The 23,115-nt window shown below is 42.1% G+C and overlaps 1 protein-coding gene across 1 annotated transcript in view; it reads left to right on the top strand.

Annotated features, from left to right (window-relative positions):
- LOC126252347 (UNC93-like protein) overlaps positions 1-23,115 on the top strand; it is a 435,773-nt gene that overhangs the window by 162,209 nt on the left and 250,449 nt on the right. The window contains exon 5 of the mRNA XM_049953237.1: positions 9,076-9,316. Within this exon, the coding sequence (XP_049809194.1) occupies positions 9,076-9,316 (241 nt within the window). The remainder of the gene's footprint in view (positions 1-9,075; positions 9,317-23,115) is intronic.

Genomic DNA, 23,115 nt, shown 5'->3' with positions numbered 1-23,115 from the left:
AGCTGTAAGTTCTTGCAGGAAGGAATATAAAGAAGAACTCGTTAAAGTCTTACCATTAGCTAGAGGTCAAAACACGCAAAACTTAAAACTCCAAAAAACTGGATACTCCATAAGAACTTGATATAATTATGCGTGAAAGCTGGGCACAGTACATAGTAACACAAATCGACGTAACAACCAGATGTGACGCAAGGCATCAAATTTCATTCACCACAAAGAAACAGGCGTAACTTTGACCAAGCGTGCACCCAATACAAATCTTGGCGTAACCGGTACAGCCGATGGCCGAGCCGAATGTGGTAAAACGATATTACATGAACATGTAACCGCACGAACACTTAACCACGGCAGACTTTTCGAGAGAACTCTTAGCAGCAGATTAAAACAAGTCAACGCCAAAAAACACACAAATAAATTTGTCCTTCCTAGGAGACTTGCTTCTCGGATCGCGAGACACCAATTCAAGCAAATCGGCTTAATGAGTTTTTTACTACAGTAAGATAAGTGACAATACTTAACTTTGAGAATTTACAATGGTGCGGAAGCAATGGGCGATAGACAAAGTAAGAAAATCTCTTCAGTATTATACACAGCTCCTAATATAAGCCCGCATCTCGTGGTCGTGCGGTAGCGTTCTCGCTTCCCACGCCCGGGTTCCCGGGTTCGATTCCCGGCGGGGTCAGGGATTTTCTCTGCCTCGTGATGGCTGGGTGTTGTGTGCTGTCCTTAGGTTAGTTGGGTTTAAGTAGTTCTAAGTTCTAGGGGACTTACGACCACAGCAGTTGAGTCCCATAGTGCTCAGAGCCATTTGAACCATCCTAATACAAGTGAAACAATACAGCTCCTAAGTCGCTAGTGTAAAGCTCGTAGAACGGCTGGTCTTCATCTGGGCCGCGGCCAGGCTGCACGGCGCTTACGTTCTCTTCGCCCAGAGGCCGTTGGTGTCTCGGTGTCGTCCTAGAGAGAGGTCGGTCAGCGTACCATTGGCTGACGCCTTGTCGACCGGCCTCTCTGCTCTACCATTACTGAGCGTCGTGCCGGCGCTTGACTTTTACGCCGGAACACGGGTGTGACGACTCGGTTAACATAAACGCTAAACGTCAGAATAAACAGCTTGCGGAGCGGGAAACCTGTGCACAGAGTTGATCAACCAGATACCCACAGCATAGGCGAACTAAACCTTCTGCCCAGTCCTGGCAAACAAGGCCGCGCGGCGACCCAGAAAAGACGTCGTGCCAATCTCCACCGCGTGACCGTTGCTCCAAGTACTGTCTTTGGCCCCAGGTCCACACTGTGCGAAGACTAAAACTATCTACACTGCGTTGTTTGATGGCCACTCTGGACGCCGCTCGAGCGGCCGCTTTTGAAGCCTAGCCGGGGCAGCGATATGCGCACAAGGCAGTAATACACGCTACGTGCTGAGGCGCCAGCTAGAAACTGTCGATAGTGAGAAGGTGAAATGAACCACCACAGATCAAACCTTGGCGAGGTATTTGTTAGGAATTGGAAGTCTTTCACAAGTGTTTTATCTTCCACTTTTAATGTAATAAACTCAATTACTCGTGATTATTGCTTAATTTCGTAGCAAACGACTTCCTTTCTCATTTTTTGGAGGTCAACGATTAATTGTCAGATCAACAGGGCTACATTTATATCCCTAGGCACCACATCCTAACGTATCCTTCTTATGTCCTGTCACCTAACTAGTGTAATAGCACATCAATAAGTTTGCTCCGTTTAATTATTAATTTTTTTTAAATCCTTTAAAAACTTCACGTTGTATAAGAGTTATTTTTTATAAAAATTATTGTTGAAAGGAAACATTAAGCATGTGATGGAACTTTTACACTGAAGAGCCTAGGAAACTGGTACACCTGCCTAATATCGTGGCCGGCCCCCGCGTTCACGCAGAAGCGCCGCAACACGACCAGCTGCAATAGTCCACTGCTGACTTGCAGGTTCCATGGATACATGAGGTGTCGCCATACCCCTACACGCCCATCCGCTCGATACAATTTGAAACGAGGCTTGTCCGACCAGGCACCATGTTTCCAGTGAACAGTCCAATGTCTGTCGAGGGGCCCAGGCGAGGCGTAACGCTTTGTGTCGTGCAGTCGTCAAGCGTACATGAGTGGGCCTTCGGCTCCGAAAGCCCATATGGATTATGTTTCGTTGAATCGTTCGCACGCTGACACTTGCTGATGGCCCAGCATTGAAACCTGCAGCAATTTGCGAAAGGATTGCACTCCTGTCACGTTGAACGATTCTCTTTAGTCGTCATTGGTCCCCTTCTTGCAGGATCTTCTTCCGGCCGCAGTAATGTCGGAGATTTGATGTTTACCGTATTCCTGATATTCACAGTACAGTCGTGAAATGGTCGGTCGTATGGGAAAATCCCCACTTCTTCGCTACCTTGGAGATACTGTGTTCCATAGCTCGTGCGCCGATTATAACACCACATTCTAACTCATTTAAATCTTACCATTGCAGCAGCAGTAACCGGTCGAAAAACTGCGCCAGGCACTTGTTATCTTACATAGGCGTTGCCGACCACTGCGTCCTATTTGCCTATTCATATATCTCTGTATTTGAGTACGCATGCCTATATGAGTTTATCTGGCACTTCAGTGTGTGACGCAAGTATACACTAATCGTGTTTGAGATTGACGTGATTATTCGGATATGACTTTAGTCTTACAAGAATCAGTTACTGTGCGTCTGCAGTACGACTGAAATGTCACTCTTTGCAAACTGTTCTTTGGTACCATACCATAATCAACGCCTACCGGTATTGCTTCTCCTTGCATCCCCTGAGATAGATTGGAAATTCACTTCGTTGTGTTAATTATTGTAATATCTGTAAAACTAAAATCTGTGTGAGAAGGCCATACCATCTACATGTTATGCAGGGTGACTATAATTAAACTTTCGCCAGCTGAGAGGGCGCCCATAAAAAACGAGTGATCGTAGGACAAACGAAACTTGGTGGCAACAGTTGTAAGGACTTGAGGAAGACCAATAACGTATAAACTGTTGAGAGAAAAACATTTTAATTTCCACGTGAGTGGGTAAGATTTGTTAATTTGGTACCATGTTTACGTTACAGGTTACAAACGTTGCCCAATGTGATGACAACCTGGAACAGCACTAGATATACCATTTCACTATTGTTCGCATCACTTTTCGAACATTTGACCTTGGAATGTTCAGCTGTTGTGACACAGCTACTGCACTGCTTGAAGATCGCACACTGCGTCCAGCATTCACAGTCGTGGAAACAGTGACTTATTCAACAATTTGTGGCACAGTTGGCCGCCTGCCTCTCCCAGGAGCAGTTCCCAACTCGACAGTTAATTTGAAGTTTCCGATCATGTTCTTCAACCCCGGTACGGAAAAAGGACGTATCCGTATACCTTCAATGCATTAGTAATCGCGAAGAGCTGCAGCACTCTTGTTGTTGTATTGATAAAATAGCTGTACACCTTGTTCAGACCTATATTGACTATCTGCAACTGTAATGCACACTTATGCTTGTGTTTTCAACCCCATGTCGCCGTACCATCCAGCCTCGCATAGTCTGAACATCATTCCTTTGAAGTTGGGTACCAATACGGTAAATAGTATTTCATATACACTGACACAAGTACAAAAAGTTTACCTATAAGACTCCACTTCTTTAGTAACTTTACGTTTCGACGTATGTGCTGGAATCTTCTTAGGGAGTCTTCTAATGCGCAGAGGTGGCTGGTCACTAACGGCGATCTAAACTGCTAATTGCCGGCCGGGGTGGCCAAGCGGTTAAAGGCGCTACAGTCTGGAACCGCGCGACCGCTACGGTCGCAGGTTCGAATCCTGCCTCGGGCATGGATGTGTGTGATGTCCTTAGGTTAGTTAGGTTTAAGTAGTTCTAAGTTCTAGGGGACTGATGACCTTAGAAGTTAAGTCCCATAGTGCTCAGAGCCATTTGAACCATTTTTTTTAAACTGCTAATTACGAGTAATAGGTCACAAAATTCAATTTCCAATATGATAACGGGTTGCAGAAAACTATTAATTTCTTAATCGAGTCCACGTAGGTCGTGACGTGGATTTAAAGCAGTGAAACGGTTCACATTCCATTGAATTTTGTCTGTTAATTGGGAAACGTACTGTGAGATGCCGTCACTCCAGATGTTTTTCCAGGCTATGCTCAGACGTTCTGAAACACAATGTTTGCCCACAAAAGCACGATGAAAATTATTTCCGTCCCTCGTGGCCAAAGTTACCGACGTCTAGCTAGATACACACAAAATTGAAGGTACAGTTTCGACACTTTACTTTCCTAAACTATATCACATTTGCACAATACACGAGTACAGGACAGTAGCCTAGCGTGCGTAACACACTTGTAGGTGTAAGATTGTCTTAGCTTTCGCCTGCGAAGTATCATGCATTCAAATGGTTCAAATGACTCTAAGCACTATGGGCCTTAACATCTGAGGTCATCAGTTCTCTAGACTTAGAATTACTTAAACCTAACTAACGTAAGGACATCACACACATCCATGCCCGAACAGGATTGGACCTACGACCGTAGCAGCAGCGCGGTTCCGGACTGAAGCGCCTAGAACTGCTCGACCACAGCGGACGGCTTATCTTGCATTCGTCAGCTCGCACCTGCTAACTATTATCTAAGGAACGAATTAGTTTGAACCACGAGTAATTCCCTGGCTTGGAGAAGCTGTTAAAGATATCCGTTTTAGACTCACAAATAACGTCACAGCACGTAATCAAGGCGTAGTATAGGAAACTCTTAGCTTGTCTAGTACAGTAATAAGTCAAGAAGAGATTAGCTAAATATCGCTCTCAGTGTTAGAGTGTTCAGATCGATAAGAAAAGGTTTTTCAACTGCATTAGGCTGTGGAGTGGAAGAGGCTGGGTGCACAACTTCCCAGTTGACACAACATTACTACAGAACAAAATTGAAGTAGAATATTCTAACATTCTGCGTGGTTTCTGTTTGTTCTAAGTCGTGTCTCCCTACCACTTTCGCGCAACGACGCTCTGAACGTGTTTTTAAGGGAATTGACTAGTTTGAACCTGGGACCTGTTGCTGGTAAGGAGACGCCAGACCACACATGACATGTAGAGTTCAGAAGAGTTCAGTGAGACTAGCGATGATATAACCAAATACTTAATAATTTCAGCGTCAGCTCCACTGCACTCCCTGTAAAAGAATCTTAATACTAACTAAATTTAGTGGAAGGGATTCAAGGCTTTCCTATTTTTAGTTAGCTGGTAAAATAACGTCGAAAAAGCAGTTAAGTTTATTATTGGAAATTTTATTCTACTCACAAAACATTGTTTATAAATTACACTATTGATAAAAGGAAATGTTTTAATACAAGATGATAATAGGTTTCCAAGTTCTACAATGGATCGAAGGATGACCTATGCCATGTTGTTGTTGTTGTTGTGGTCTTCAGTCCTGAGACTGGTTTGATGCAGCTCTCCATGCTACTCTATCCTGTGCAAGCTTCTTAATTTCCCAGTACCTACTACAACCTACATCCTTCTGAATCTGCTTAGTGTATTCATCTTTTGGTCTCCCTCTACGATTTTTACCCTCCACGCCGCCCTCCAATACTAAACTGGTGATCCCTTGATGCCTCATAACATGTCCTACCAACCGATCCCTTCTTCTGGTCAAGTTGTGCCACAAACTTCTCTTCTCCCCAATCCTATTCAATACTTCCTCATTAGTTATGTGATCTACCCATCTAATCTTCAGCGTTCTTCTGTAGCACCACATTTCGAAAGCTTCTATTCTCTTCTTGTCCAAACTATGTATCGTCCATGTTTCACTTCCATACGTGGCTACAATCCATACAAATACTTTCAGAAATGACTTCCTGACACTTAAATCTATACTCGATGTTAACAAATTTCTCTTCTTCAGAAAAGCTTTCCTTGCCACTGCCAGTCTACATTTTATATCCTCTCTACTTCGACCATCATCAGTTACTTTGCTCCCCAAATAGCAAAACTCCTTTACTACTTTAAGTGTCTCATTTCCTAATCTAATTCCCTCAGCATCACCCGACTTAATTCGACTACATTCCATTATCCTCGTTTTGCTTTTGTTGATGTTCATCTTATATCCTCCTTTCGAGATGCTATCCATTCCATTCAACTGCTCTTCCAAGCCCTTTGCTGTCTCTGACAGAATTACAATGTCATCGGCGAACCTCAAAAGTTTTTATTTCTTCTCCGTAGATTTTAATATCTACTCCGAATTTTTCTTTTGTTTCCTTTACTGCTTGCTCAATATACAGATTGAATAACATCGGGGAGAGGCTACAACCCTGTCTTACTCCCTTCCCACCAACTGCTTCCCTTTCGTGTCCCTCGACTCTTATAACTGCCATCTGGTTTCTATACAACTTGTAAATAGCCTTTCGCTCCCTGTATTTTACCCCTGTCACCTTTAGAATATGAAAGACAGTATTCCAGTCAACATTGTCAAAAGCTTTCTCTAAGTCTACCTATGCCATATCACATCTATAAACTAGATTTAAATTAAGTTTCACAAAAGAGAAAACTATGAAAATGGTCTACAGTGACCCTCAATTATCTTCAGTTACTTATCTATCTTGTCGTAAATTACAGTGGCTGATGTGGCTTCTCAATAATTATATAACAGAAAAATCATCGCGTTTCAGATTTTAACTTACGTAGCAAATGTGAATACCATGAGATTCAATTGACGATCGACGCTAGTATTAAGTAAAAAGGGGATGTAACAGATGAGACTTCTGCAGTTCTGAGTGAAGCCTTATGCGCTCAAAAATGCGGCATCGCGTGCGTTCATTACCTTGTCGGTCTTCGTCAGGGGGCGACGGCCAGCGCAGCTCCATGCATCTCGCCGTCTCGGAAGCAACTCCTTTCTAACTTCTCCTTACTACGACAAAAAATGAGTGTTTCTTTCTTCATTTTGGTCATCGAAAAGAACTTTATTCTTATATTTCCAGAACAAATACAAATACATAACATACGAAACTAACAAAGAATCACCCGATTCGACGTTTTTCTAAATATCGCGCCCTTTTCCTTTGAATCTTGTTCAGTAACACACACACACACACACACAGAGAAAGGAAGCAGAGCAGGTAATGGGCTATTTATCCTGACGAAAATGAAAATAATATGCAAGTAATTTTAAACTCAGGCTTAGTATCTAGATAAAGTGTTCCATGATGTAAAATACCTTAGAATAAGGTAATCAGAACCCAAAGGCACGTAAGAATGAAGTTCCAGAGCTGTTCCTGCTGCGCATATGCAAAGAACAATGTGAACAACAATAGAAATTTCAGTAAAGACGCAGACATCCAGATTAAGGTTGCACTGTAACTAATCACTGCAACTGTTCGACTGCATTTCGAGAGGACTCAGGGAAACGAACACTTTAAGACGAAAGAGGCTACGCGCCACGAAGGAACTAACCGAAAGGGGAGGAAATCGGTAGAAGTACGTGTGCAGACAAACATATGATTACAGTTTCAAATACATTGGATAACGAAAGAATTTCACAAACTGAGTAAGTCAATAACGCGTTGGACCGCCTCTGGTTCTTATGCAAGCAGTTATTCGGCTTGGCACTGATTGATAGCGTCGTTGGGTGTCCTGAAGGGAGCTATCGTGCCAAATTCTGTCCAACTGGCGCGCTAGCTCGTCAAAATCCCGAGCTGCTTGGATGGTCCTCTCCGTAACGCTCCTAACTTTTCCAGTTGGGCAGACTTGGCAAGCAGGAAGACAAGCAATAAAAACTTTCGCCGTGTGCGAGCGGGCATTATTTTGCTGAAATGTAAGCCCAGGATGGCTAGCCATGAAAGGCAACAAAATTGAACGGTACGTCATTCGATCATTCGTGCTTGTCGGGGCGCATGGCAGGTGACAGCCGTGTTGGAACCCAGTCGCTCTCCCGGAAGGGGGAGGGACGGAGGGGGAGGGCGTCTACAGACGCGTCTTCGCTGTTCATCGGAGCCTCTCTTCGAAGCGGGACTCATTACTGAAAACAATTCTGTATCACTCAATTCCAGGCTGAATGTGCCCCACATCACTGCAAACTGCAGTGTACAGAGGTCAGTGGGAATCTGCGCAACTGGCGCTGTGACGTTACCCTCTTTCTGTGAGCCGCCTGTTAATATTCCTTGTGGTCAATGAAATACCAGTTTTACTTCAGATCGATGATAATGATGGGTATGGGGCTCAGAGTGCCTCTCTGACGATTTCTCGGTCCTCACGTTATTTCGTCTCTCTTGGTGCACCGCTTCCCTCTTACCATTGTGTTCGGCCATGGCTCACCCAGTCCTACAACAACATCAAATACTGGCATCGCTCCTATTGAAATGTTGAGCGATTAGACAACTGTTCAAACCGCCTTCTTTGAGCCCAGCTACATGTTCTCTCGCAAATGCTGACATCTGCTTATATTGTTCACGCGCATTTTTGCGAGGCATACTCATTGTCTAACTGAATACACGGAATGAAATTCGCAAAGACATTGTGCCGTGGTATCGACATGTCCTCTTTCACTATTCTTGCTGTGGCGATATTGCGCTGCAGCGTCACACATTCATCCATCGGCCGCCGAATTCTATACTTGTATGAATACCAATTTTTGACCAATATGCATAACTCCTTCGTGATGCTTCAGTTTTTTTTTTCTTTTCTTCCTCTTGCTTCATAGCCTGTGATAGAAGAGTCTCGAAGATACTGAACTAAAGCGAATCAGACAATTAAGACAATATTCACTACGACGTAATCTTTCCAGCTGAGTGAAGGAGAACTGTTAAACGTAACAGAAAAACTTACGTTGAAAAGTTCGTTATGGAAACTTCTACATAAGTGACGAACATTACAGGAAAATAAAAATTACTGTAGCTACATGTAATAAATACATGTGATGGAATTATTCTATGTGGAAGACAGCGCAGTTATTGCAGGTGAAAATGTCTTGTTCAGCCAAATAAATCTGCTGCTGTGAATGCTAACAGACATTTAACTTGGGCATAATTTGTTATTGGTTGTTTGACAGTTCTGTCTGGGCGTCGTGGGGACAACGACACAAGGTTGGCAGCAGCTGCATCTAACTGGAGTGTGCCAGAGGAGTTGCTGCTGGAGACCTGTGGTCCGCGCTACCATCCAGCAGACACGGTTGCCAACCCCAACCTGGAGCGCCCTCCAGACCACCAGATATACCTTATTTCCGGAATATACCTCGCCATCATGCTCGGTTCATGTCTTATCGTCGCTTTCGGACTCGATCCTCTATCCAGGTAAGTACGCTCGCGTTCACTACGCGTTGGAGCTGCGTGTGAAGACCGTTTCGCTTGATGTGTACTGGTAGACTTTCAGCTCTGCCGGATGGTTATAAATAAACTTCACCTATTTAACACGTTATAACATGGAACCTAATTATTGTACGAGTAACTAACTTGGTACCATTAATGTCACGGACAGGAGGAAGAGAAAGAATCAGTTCAATTGAAACATTTTTAATGTGCTGCTACGGTACATCATACCATTACATGATGAGCTTCGTCTATCGATAGGATGGTCCAGGGCCAGCCCTCGTCAGATTCAATCCCTGCGAGAAAGTGGAGAGCGAAGTCGAAATCTCGGTACCGTTACTCCTACAAAGGGGCTCAGTGTGGCGCCCATTACTGTCCAGAAGTATCTGAAAGCTCAGGATTACATTCTGCACAGCAGAAAAAAGCACATCCGTAGGTATGCTGCGCTCCAGATCAGCGCATGTGTGAATGTTCCCCTTGTAAATCCAGTCCTTCAGGCAGCCCAACAACCAGAAGTCACAGGGAGGAAGATCAGGATATCGTGCCGGCCAAGCATTTGGAAACGAACGATTGATGATTCGATCGTTTCCAAATGTGTTTCGGAGTAGCAGGTAAGCTTCACGAGCGATGTGCGGTGTGCGCCATCTTGCATGAAAACCGTTGACTTCACTGCGTCTCTCTCCCCTAAATCGGGTATGACAAGCAGGCGAAGCATGTCGCAGTAACGCTGATCAGTCACCCTGCACGGTTCTGGTCCTTGAGCGCCAACCTGTATGATACTTTCACCATACAGAGGATCAAAAGTGGTTCAAATGGCTCTGAGCAATATGGGACTTAACTTCTAAGGTCATCAGTCCCCTAGAACTTAGAACTACTTGAACCTAACTAACCTAAGGACATCACACACATCCATGCCCGAGGCAGGATTCGAATCGGCGACCGTAGCGGTCGCGCGGTTCCAGACTGTAGCGCCTAGAACCGCTCGGCCACAGGCCGCGGATGAAAGGCCGAGATTGACCTCGCGTTCCTTGACTCCCGTAAGACATTATGTGCGGTTCCACACTATCACTTATTAAACAAAATGCAAGCTTACTGAACATCGGACGAACTTAATGACTGTACACGGTACTCTGTAGTATTTTCATATGAACATATCATTCTTACTGGAGGGAACTACTGTAGATCCGAGAGGTCAACATCGTTGTGTGACTTTCGGATCCGGTACTCGAAGCAGAATTGTTTTGCCTGCCACATGGAAGAAAACATCTTCATTTTCTCTTGGTAGTTTGTCTTTTCTTATCGTGTCGGTGGGATTTCCGGGACGTGTTTATTAATACCTACTGGAAACAGAAAATTTTCTTTCATGTTCAGGACTACTGTTTGTCCACAGTTCCGGCCTGTGTTCCAGAACCAGCCTGAGTTTCAAGCCCGAAGTGGTTCACACCAATTAACAAATGCTATCAGAGCACGCTCTGCGACTGGCGTCTGCAGCGTCCAATAGGAAGTGTGGGAAAGATGCAACGTGTGGCTGTAGACTGACAGCACACACCTTACTATCACGTTCCCGTAATACTTTCTGGCGTTCGGTCAATTTCGGATCAGCCGCGATGGCTCTTCCAGGTAGTTGGTGGCATGTAGGCCGTTCCTAGGCGCGCCCGATTACCCCTTAATCAATAATAAACAGTATGGCTATCAGCAGTGCGTGAGACAGCTATACTGTAGCTGAAATCTACATCTGCAATGAAATACAGATTGAATCGCGACTGGTGACTTCCTTTCTGTTTGAATTACACCACAGTCACTACGCACAGTGGTTCCAATGCAATCCGACCTGATGTCGTTCTAGTAGTACTATTGGGGCTCCAATAACGGTTCTTAAAATAAAACTCAAATAAATATTCTTAATTAAATTCAGTATGACAGGAGAATTATTAGAGCAATTTTTTGTTGTGTCATTAATGTTAAGCAGTTATTTCAACTTGATGTATCTATAACTTCTGGACATCAGTAGTGGAATCCGCTCTTACCTCCTAAGCTTATTTTTTCATTGCGTCATTTTACTGATTCCCGCCAATCTTAGGTTCCTGATGGTCATCCTCACTCAGCATCCCATGCACCACACAGCAGCTAAGAGTTTTGTACGATTGACAAATCAATCTAAAGAAAAGTCTGAAATTACAAAATAATCATTTAAATTGTAGAGGAGAGGGAAGGAGACATGATGGAGCTTAATATTTCGGGAAAGCATAGAACCATACGGTTTATGGTTTACTGTTCTGTTCTGTTCTTATGTAAATCAAGTTACAGGTTTAAAGTGATATTTCACTTTGCGCACTACAGTGCGTCTCACAGGGATGTAGTCGTCGGTACATGTATCGTCTGTGCTGTCAGTCTCATATCCTTCTTCGTCTGAGACGTCTGCCATATCGTTCGTCCGTTCTCTCACATGTTGTTGTCCAGGTCTGTATGATCGTTCTAGACCAAACACGAAGGATTCCAGCAATCAGTTCTCGATTCAATTTCTATTTTATTGCAGGTCTGGATTTTAGCCACAGTATAGCAGTCAGCAGTGTGTATGGTCTTCAGTCCAGAGACTGATTTGTTACAGCTGACCATGCTACTTTATCCTGTGCAAGCCTCTTAATCTCCCAGTAACTACTGCAACCTACATTTTTCTGAATCTGCTTAGTGTAGTCATCTCTTGGTCTCCCTGTACGATTTTTACCCTCCACGCTTCCATCCATTACTAAATTGGTGATGGCTTTATGCCTCACAACGTGTCCTACCAATCGATTCTTTCTCCGAGTCAAGTTGTGCCAGAAATTCCTCTTCTTCCCAATGCTATTCAGTACCTCCTCATTAGTTACGCGATCTACCCATCAGATCTTCAGCATTATACAGTAGCACGACTTTTCATGTCTAAACTATTAATCTCATGTTTCACTTCCATACATAGCTACACTCCAAACAAATACTTTCAGAAAGGACTTCCTGTCAACTAAATCTATACTCGATGTTAACAAATTTCTCTTCTTCAGAAACGCTTTCCTTGCATAGCCAGTCTACATTTTGTATCCTCTCTACTTCAACCATCATCAGTTATTTTGCTTCCCAGATAGCAAAACCCATCTACTATTTAAAGTTTTTCATTTCCTAATTCTCTCAGCATCACCTGATTTAATTCGACTGCATTCCATTACCCATTCTTGACGTTCATCTTACATCCTCCATTCAAGACACTGTCTATTCCGTTCAACCTCTTCCAGGTCCTTTGCTGTCTCTGACAGAATTATAAATTCGTTACCAAGTCTGAAAGTTTTTATTTGTTCTCCATGGATTTTAATTCCTACTCCAAATTTTTCTTTTGTTAATAACATCGGGCGTAGTGTAGAACACTGTCTCACTGCCTTCTCAACCACTACTTCCCTTTCATGCCCCTCGACTCTTATAACTGCCATTTGGTTCCTGTACAAATTGTAAATTGCCTTTCGCTCCCTTTAATTGATCCCTGCGACCTTCAGAATTAGGAAGAGAGTATTCCAGTCAACACGTCAAAAGCTTTCTCTAAGTCTATAAATGACAGAAATGCAGGTTTACCTTTGCTTAATCTACCTTTCTGCTTTCCCTTCTATGCTCAGAACTGGTTTCCCATCTGAGCTCTTGATATTCATACAAGTGGTTCTCTTTTCTCCAAACGTCTCTTTAATTTTCCTGTAGGCGATATCTATCTTACCCCTAGTGATATATGCCCCTACATCCTTACATTTATTCTCTAGCCATCTCTGCTTAGTCATTTAGCACTTTGCCGCATCATACATTTATTCATTCTCTTCATCATCTATTTTGTGTCTGTCTTGGCTACAATAATGAGTTCACTATGATGTTCTTAGTAGCTTATCTGCGTTCCTATTTTTTATTCATTGTTATATCTACTCCTGATTACCCATATTTGCATGTATATTTATAACACTTAATTCACCTGACCAGAATTCTTGTTCTTCCTGCCACTGAACTTCACTAATTCCCACTATATCTAATTTAACCTATCCATTTTCCTTTATAAATTTTCAAACCTGCCTGCCCGATTAATGGATCTGACATTCCACGCTCCGATCCGTAGAACGCCAGCTTTGTTTCTCCTATGTGTGTCTAAGGCAGCTATACTGTAGCGGAAATCTAGATCTGGAATAAAATACAGACTGAATCACGACTGAATGCTGACTTCCTTTCTGTTTGAATTACATCACAGTCGCTGCACACAGTCATTGCAATGGAATCCGTCCTGATGACGGTTGAGGGCCTTCTATACAAAATCCTTCGTATGTTTCAGATTGGTCAAACTAGTTGGATGTCATATGTGTGTTAGTGATGACAGTACTTTGCAAAGGAGATATGAAAATGAAAACAACAGATCAAATTAAACAGGTTGCATATATGTGGGGAGCATGTCAACTTATAATTGGATGAGGGAAAAACAAGATGATTAAGAAGTGCAATGCAAATCCAAGCGTCTCAGGGAAAAAAAATTATTATGCAGCTAACTGCGATTCGAGAAAGGTAGGCTATAATGCTTTGTGTACAGTGCTTTCTCTCTATGGATGTGATAGTTGGCCATTGATTAAGAAAAGGAAAGCAGAGTGGCTGGGACAAGTAGCGTGAGAAAAAGGAATTCTGCAACAGCTGTTGCAGGTACAGAGGAAGGACAGAAGAAAATCGGAGGGAGAAAAATAACAATGCAGGACGAAGTGAAAAAAGAAAGACACGAGACTACGGAGAATTTTGTCTGGAACAGGACCAGATGGAGACAGCAATGCTGTCAGGACCTTCCACTTGCTAGAGCACTTTATGATAATGATAACGGGATGATGATAATTATGATGATATGTGTTGGAGTCTTATGAACTGTGTGGGTTGTCTAATTTTTTTTTTTTTTTTTTTTTTTTTTTTGTATGCTCTGGAGAACCTCTCTCCTTGTCCAGACTTTCCATTCTCAGGCAATACTATGAAGGCTGTTCGCTAATTGTGTAATGTATCTGCTACACAGTGTGTCCCAGGAGGGACGTTCAATATCCAGGGATATGACAGGGACGATCATTCAAAGCAAAAAAAATTTGTAATCGGTTACTCTAAAGTGCACATCTGAGGAGCTACGAGCACTTCTGCATCTTCGACACTGGGAAACAAATCTCTTCTAGTGCAAGATCTTTGGCTTTCGTATTTTGAGAGGTGGTAGCAGGGACCAAAACAAGAAATGTCGAGTAAACGTGGACTCCAAAGTGAATACCTTAAGAGCTATGAGCACTTGTGAATTCACAGAATCGAAAACGAAGTGCTCATGACTGTCAAAGTATGCATTTTAGAGCACATGTTTACTGGGATTTTTCGTTTCCAATGATCGTTCCTTTCATTTTCTTGGATACTGCCACTTCTCCTCGGGCACGCTGTATTAAAGGTATGTCAGAGTTCTCTCTCATATGACACCTAGATATTTTGGTCTATCGCTGTATTCGACTATGCCTTGAGGTGCTGAACCGTGTTCTGATCTTTGCGGATGCTAGACGTTTAGAGGGGTGGAAGAATACTTCTGCTTTAGAAACATTACGTCCAAGTCGCCATGTCATAATGCTTAGTGAGGCCCTTAGTCAACTGTTCTTCACGTTCCGAAAGATTTTCAAAAAAATGGTTCAAATGGCTCTGAGCACTATGGGACTCAACATCTTAGGTCATAAGTCCCCCAGAACTTAGAACTAAAAAATGGTTCAAATGGCTCTGAGAACTATGGGACTCAACTGCTGTGGTTATCAGTCCCCTAGAACTTAGAACTACTTAAATCTAACTAACCTAAGGACATCACACACATCCATGCCCGAGGCAGGATTCGAACCTGCGACCGTAGCAGTCCCACGGTTCCGGACTGCGCGCCTAGAACCGCGAGACCACCGTGGCCGGCTCTTAGAACTACTTAAACCTAACTAACCTAAGGACATCACACACACCCATGCCCGAGGCAGGATTCGAACCTGTGACCGTAGCAGTCCCGCGGTTCCGGACTGCAGCGCCAGAACCGCTAGACCACCGCGGCCGGCAAAGATTTTCAGTCTGGTATGACGGAATTTGCTGTAGGTTAGCGGGAGAGTCGAAGTGCAGTAGAGTTGCTGAATGTCCTTTAAACCAGGAAAGCATGCATGCATGTCTGTGAACGCGTCTATGGTCATCTTGAGTGTCAACCTCGCACTCTTGGTGAAGGTGTAAAACAAAGGGCGACGCATGTTCATCGAGGATGAAATAACATCTTCATCTAGAACTGTAAATATACACCGACGTAAGGAGAATCGCAACACCAACAAGGAGTTATGCGATTTACATGAAGGTTAACAGGCTTTTTTTACTTCCAAAAGATTATGTCTATTCAAATATCGCGCCAGTCGCATGTCAATGGCGCTGGTTTACTTTAAATCCACACTGTAACGGTCGTGAGTGGACGTGGTGAGTTGATGTTAGTCAAGAAGCCTTCAAGGTGACAAAGACGGCATTAGCAGCATCTCCCAATAAGAGCGAGGTCGTGTAATAGAGCTACGAGAAGCTGTATGTTTCGCCTGCGATACTGCAGAAAGACTTGGCAGGAATGTACTTGATTGCTGGCAGCGACGCTAGCGAAATTGTACGATCACAAGAAGAGCAGCCTCTGGATAGCATCGTCTTCGATATTGGCTGTGGCACGTAGTACAGTATCGACAGCAGCAACGAACTGTTACAAACCTTTTCTTTCAAGGACAGCTAGGAGTCAGACGCGCTGTAGCCTGCATTCCACTGACGCCAAACCACCGCTATTTGCGACCACTGTGGTGTAAAGCGAAAGCTCATTGGAGTGGACATCTGTTGTTTTTTCTGATAAACGCAGGATCTGCCTCGGTGCAAGTGATGGTCATATGTAGCTTAGGAGGAGGCCTGCTTAGGGCCTGCAACTAACATGTCTGAGTGTGAAGACGCACTGAATCTACCCCTGATGTCCGGGGTGTGATTTAGTATGACAGCAGGAGCACTCTTGAGGTTATCCCAAGTATCCTGACTACAAATATGGACGTCATTCATGGATTCGAACTGTTGACCTGCCGTTTATGAACAACATTCCTGGAGTAGGTGTTTCCCAACACGATAACGTTCCCCCACATAACCTGCTCGATCGCCAGGTCTGTCCCCATTCGAGCACATGTGCGACATCATCGAACACCAGTGTCATCCAGCACCAGAATTAACAGTACCTGCACTACTGGCAATTGAAATTGATACACCACGAAGAAGACGTGCTACAAACGCGAAATTTAACCGACAGGAAGAACATATGTGATATGCAAATGATTAGCTTGTCAGAGCGTTCACATAAGGTTGGCGCCGGTGGTGACATCTACAACGTGCTGACATGAGGAAAGTTTCCAACCGATTTCTTAAACACAAACAGCAGTTGACCGGCGTTGCCTGGTGAAACGTTGTGATGCCTCGTGTAAGGAGGATAAATGAGTACCATCACGTTTCCGACTTTGTTAAAGGTCGGATTGTAGCCTATCGCGATTGCGATTTATCGTATCGCGACATTGCTGCTCACGTTGGTCGAGATCCAATGACTGTTATCAGAATATGGAATCGGTGGGTTCAGGAGGGTAATACGGAACGCAGTGCTGGATCCCAACGGCCTCGTATCACTCGCAGTCGAGATGACAGGCATCTTATCCGCATGGCTGTAACGGATCGTGCAGCCACGTCTCGATCTCTGAGTCAACATATTGGGGCGTTTGCAAGACGACAACCATCTGCACGAATAGTTCGATGACGTTTGCAGCAGCATAGACTATCAGCTCGGAGACCATGGCTGCGGATACCCTTGACGCTGCATCACAGACAGGAGCGCCTGCGATGGTGTACTCAACGACGAACCTGGGTGCACGAATCGCAAAACGTAATTTTTTCGGATGAATCCAGGTTGTGTTTCCAGCATCATGATGGTCGCATCCGTGTTTGGCGACATCGTGGTGAACGCACATTGGAAGCGTGTATTCGTCAAAGCCATACCGGCGTATCACCCGGCGAGATGGTATGGGTGCCATTGGTTACATGTCTCGGTCACCTCTTGTTCGCATTGACGGCATTTTCAACAGTGGACGTTACATTTCAGATGTGTTACGACCCGTGACTACCCTTCATTGGATCCCAGCGAAACCCTACAGTTCAGCAGGATAATGCACGACCGCATGTTGGAGGTCCTGTACGGGCCTTTCTGGATACAGAAAATGTGCATGGGGGCTTAATTAAAATAAAAAGCAAATAATTTTAATTTTTGATTTAGCAGCTGTCTGTCCGATTACGAAGTCTCGTAAACGGTTGGCCCTGACTAGTATTATTACGCTATCTGACTGCATAGAACAATAAAAAAGAATGAAATGGAAATTTTCATTCACACAATTAATTAAGTCCCCAGCAACTATAAAACCTACGAAACCAAAGCACAAGTATAACTGTTCTGTGTGTGGAAGTATGACTCAACGTATGCATCTGGCACAATTCTTCTTCAACAACACAAGAAATTTTAAATATCATTTATACTGAATTAATTAAAGAAAATAGAAATACCATAATTACTCAAGAAAACCAGAATTACACTCTAATACAAGAACACAAGCCAGATGCTTTGTTGACTGAACCTGTAATGACGCATTATTCAGGACATTGAAATAATGAGAAAGAAAAGAAAAGTAGTTTGTTACCTTAATTTATATTGATGAAAAACACTCTAGACATTACAATCTCTCCACACCGACTCGCTACTATCACATCTCAACAAGAACTTTTCAGTATCACATCTCAGTAAGCGCTGCCTACTAGCTCATCTCAACAAACACTCCTCACTACGACATCTCAGCACTGACTACCACGAGTTCTCCCAGAGCACTGCCCACTACGAGTTCTCAATAATCACTGACTACTACGACATCTCAATAATCACTGCCAGTGGAGGCGGCGGAACAATACTCTCTAGCGCGATCTCTGGCGCTGTGGCTCAGTGTAGCCACCTTTCATATGCCCTTCCTCCACGGGCTAGAATTTGATGGTATTTTTGCCAGCATTGGTGGTGAAAATACCACCAAATTCGTCAAAAAAAATACTGACAAAAATAAAAGATAATATTAATGCGTAAATGACATATAACTAGATAAAATTTTGGCTTTGCACTGACCTTTCAATAACCTAATATACAGAATACAGTAAGCAATACAAATTCTTTTATACATGTGACTTTACATAATAGTTTACACAAGTATTATGTGGTTAAACAGTTCAATCAATAGCGTCAGCAATGACGAATATGTGCAGGTAAGAGTCTCATAACTTTTCACAAACAGTAATACACAAAAAATCAGTTTATACAAATATTCACATAAACGCTTTCCATAGCTCAATAATAAGCAGTTGACAGTTCCAGCAGTAGCACCCAGCAATGGTCAACAGGTGCAAAAACCAACAAGTGACATTTTTTCAGTAGAAACAGTCCATCAGTGGCACCCAGTAATGTTGAATAGGTGCAGACACCAACAAGTAACACCATTTCAGTATAAGCAGTCCATCAGTGGCACCCAGCAATGTTGAGCAGGTGCAGACCGCAGTCCATAATATTCACTTTCACTAATCACACTGTTCATCAGCAGAAATTAAACATGTTCTAGTGGCACCGATCATGTAGAAAAAGTGCAAATAACAGTCCATAAAATTCCCTATCACTAATCACACAGTTCATCAGCAGAAATTAAACATGTCCAGGTGGCACCAATCATGTAGAAAAAGTGCAAGTAACAGTCCATAATATTCACTTTCATTAATTAGACAGTTCATCATACAAATAATAATAAACACACAAATGATATCAGATAATTGTCATATTAACTATTACAATACACAAATAGCAGTAAACCTATAATATTTATGGGTGTCAGTGCAAGCCACAACAAACAAGTAAAATAATATTTAGGAGATAGGTTGGGATCACTTCTGTGGGATTATAAAAGGAAAACACAAAACACACTCACTCATCTTTCATCCACATTAGTGCTACTGTGTAATTGAATAGTGTTAACTGTGTAAATGCAATTCTGTCAAAATTTTATGTTCATCATGTGTATCAAGTAGTAGTGGCAGCAATGTATAACAGTCAATAATAGTTAGTCAACGTCATAGTCATCATGTCAAGACCAATGTTTGCCAAGCCAGATCAAAATGTACGGTTGCTGAACAACTGTCAGTGAGCCAAGATATGCAAATGCTTCCTCTCTCCAAAAAAAAAAAAAGTATATACTGCTTATTGATTTAACAAAGTGTGTGTGTAGACAATCTTCTTTGTACTTGAGTGTTCTAGTCTGCCATCTTCATCCTCCTTGTTCCATACAGACCAACAAAAAAAATATGCTCCTCATTTACTTCACCTCTTATCCACCAAACTCCAATAATCATCAGCGTTACATAATCTCAATACTTCAATAATACCTCATTTACCTTACCTCTTGTCCACGAAACTCCAATAATCATCAACTTCACATAATCTCAATACCTCAATAATACGTCGATACATATAAACCTCAGCACCAATATCATTTCACTTCCATAACAACTCTTTCCTCTAGTCAGTCTCCTCGAACAAGTACAGACAAAATCCTAGTGCAACTTCAATTCAGCATCCCATACAATCCGAAGACACAGTGTCCACACACAACCTCTGTGTAATCCATCTGACACAAATTTTCTACTCATTATAAATTATAAGATACATTTTGGTTCCTTGCCCATCAATAAATAAAAGAAATGCATACATGACCTCTAACAGCCTTTAGTTTGAATAACTTTCAGTAAGTAAGTACGATTACGAAGTGTTAATGATCATAATATTTCACAGTGTGTACACCACTTCAAGAATTATGGCAAACAGAAGCAAACATGTGGAGTATTTCTTGTGTCAAGTGTCACTTCCTATTTCAATTACTCACGAAAAATGCAGTGTAATAACTGTCAATGGTCTAACCTAGTGTTGGTATGTCATGTCGTTAGCTTCCTTCCTATTAGCATAAATTTATACAGCTTCCATAAAACCTCCAGCTCATGTGACTTCTATGAAGTTTCTTGTACTAATGTCGTTCGTCGAATTATAGCAGTTCATTTTCTTATCTTAAAAATATAAGGCACTGAGCGTAAGCAAAACATGCAATAGCGAGCAAATATACCAGTAGAGAACAGAATGTCAACAAGTGGATGCAGCACAATCCTTACAACGAGGCTCTGCCAAGCGAACAATCTACAATTAATACCACAGTGTAACCTAAACTCTATGTTCGTACACTGTACATCAGCATTGCTATATTCTAAATTGAAGAGTAGTTATAACAACAAAACAGAAATGTGTAAATATGCAATCCATACGCACAGCAGCAAACATATGTCTTACACAAATAACAGGTCATTAGCATCACATCGACATAAGCAAATAAATGTTCATATGTAATCTTAATAAGTAAACATGAAGGCGCAAGCAGATAAATCACAAAGTATAACTTACATACATAACCACAGTCATCAGAATTAATCAGTTGACAATTACAATTTAAATAAATAAGCACAGCAGGCACATAATAAAAAAAATATGACATCAGTGAAAGAGCAGTGCAGCCAAGCGATGCATAATATATACAAATAACAAGCCTGTTCATTAATCAATAATTGTCAAAATCAGCAAATGTACACAAGCACGTCGCTTCACAAGTAAATTCATAGAACATGAAATTTAGCACAAAGTATGAATCACGTAATCGCGAGCAGCAAATTACATCTCAAGTACGTACCTAAGTGGAAATATGTTACCTGAAAAATAAACTCAATTAATAGTTACCCTTTTTTAGTTTATTACTTTTTTCTTCGAAATTACATTCTTCCTGAAATTTTCTCCAAAGCAAGTCGTCTTAACGTCGGACACGCACAGAATTTACCTGAAGGTCTTAAATATTTTGCACAACCGTATCCTGAAAAATACTGAACGTTAATAACATAATTTATAAAGTCGCCATAGCTTTATACTGAATTTAATCCGAGAAATTAGACTGTGTATTTGTTTACGTCTGTCAGTGCATTTGCACTGAGCGCTCGATCAGCTGTAGGCGCGCGACGTGGGAAGTGATTGTTTGCGGTCAAGGACTGCCTTGTGCGGCGCGCAGACTTCACTGTTGCTTTGAGTAGCTGCCGCCGCCGGAACACGGCGCGGTATCCTTGCATTCTCCGCATGTTTACGTAGCTGTTAGTTTCTCTAAAGTATGTCATTCCACAAAAATTTTAACGTCAGATATGTGATGTATTCCCTTAGAGCGCCGAGATTTAAGAGTTTCTACTTCAACAGTGTTATCATGAATAATTTTGCGAATTCTGTATGGACCGTTATAAAGCAGAAAAAATTTGCGACATAAGCCTTTTCCTTTATGAGACAAACGATGAGACTTAATTAACACCTTCTGACCGACTGACAAAATTTTTAAACGACCAGGACGTTTCGCTGATTTCTCTCTTCTAGCAGCCGCAGATGCAATATTTTGCAGAGCCAGGTTCACAACTTCAGAATGCCGCAGTTTCCGTGAAGGCGGAAAAGGAACGATTTCAGAAATGCGATTTGTTGGTACTTTATTTTTTAATATCAATAGAGGCGGTAAAGAAGTTGAGTCATTAGGAAGTTCATTCAGAATGTTTTGAAAAATATGAAGATACTGATCCCAAGTTTTGTGATTCTGATGACAATAAAGATGACACAATTTATTAATTTCCTTCATCCATCTCTATGAAGCATTAGATTGAGGGTGAAAAAGTGAAATGAAAATTGGTTTAATCTTACGACGCCGTAGAGTACGAAGCCAAATTTTAGAGCGAAACTGTGATCCATTATCTGATATAACCTTATCAACATGACCCACTTCTTTAAGAAAATGTTTGATGAAAGCATTAGATACTGAACGAGCTGTTGCTTTGCGTAAAGGTGTAAAACACACATATTTTGATGTTAATTCCACTGCTACGAAAATATACGCAAAACCATTAGTAGAACGAACCACTGGACCGAACAAATCGACTGCAGCCATGTCCTTTAATTTCGCTGGAATGATAGGAAACAACGGTGCTCTGTGAGAAACAGTTGGCGGCTTAGCCTGTTGACATAATTTGCATTTGGCAAGAACAGATCGAATACGTTTTTCCATATTACTGAAGTAGAAATTTTCTCGCAATTTATGAAAGCATTTTCTGGGACCAAAGCGCGCATAACTAAAATGTGTAAACGAGGTGTGGCCAAATCATCCAATCTAACAAAGCGTCTAAGAAAATTACAGACACCAAGGAAACTACGAACATCACGTTTTGTGGTAGGAACAGCATAATTACGAATAGCGTCTAGCTTCTCTGGATCAGGGAGAATACCTTCTGTAGAAATAATGTGACCGAGAAATTTCACCTGAGATCGACCAACTTAAGATTTTTCTAAGTTCACTGTAATGCCAACTCTTGCAAAAATACGTAATAATGAATCCAAAATTTTGTTATGCTCACTCCAAGAACGTTTAGCAATAAGAATATCGTCAACATATAAAGTAAAATTGTCACGAAGATAAACAGGTAAAATTTCATTTAAACTACGAATAAATGCTGCTGAAGATACAGTAAGTCCAAACGGTAATTTCCAAAGTCACTTTTGGGTAAAGCAGTCAAATCCGGTT

The sequence above is a fragment of the Schistocerca nitens genome, chromosome 4 (assembly GCF_023898315.1).
Source record: "Schistocerca nitens isolate TAMUIC-IGC-003100 chromosome 4, iqSchNite1.1, whole genome shotgun sequence".
NCBI lineage: Eukaryota > Metazoa > Arthropoda > Insecta > Orthoptera > Acrididae > Schistocerca > Schistocerca nitens.
This window is presented reverse-complemented; position numbering and strand designations above follow the sequence as displayed.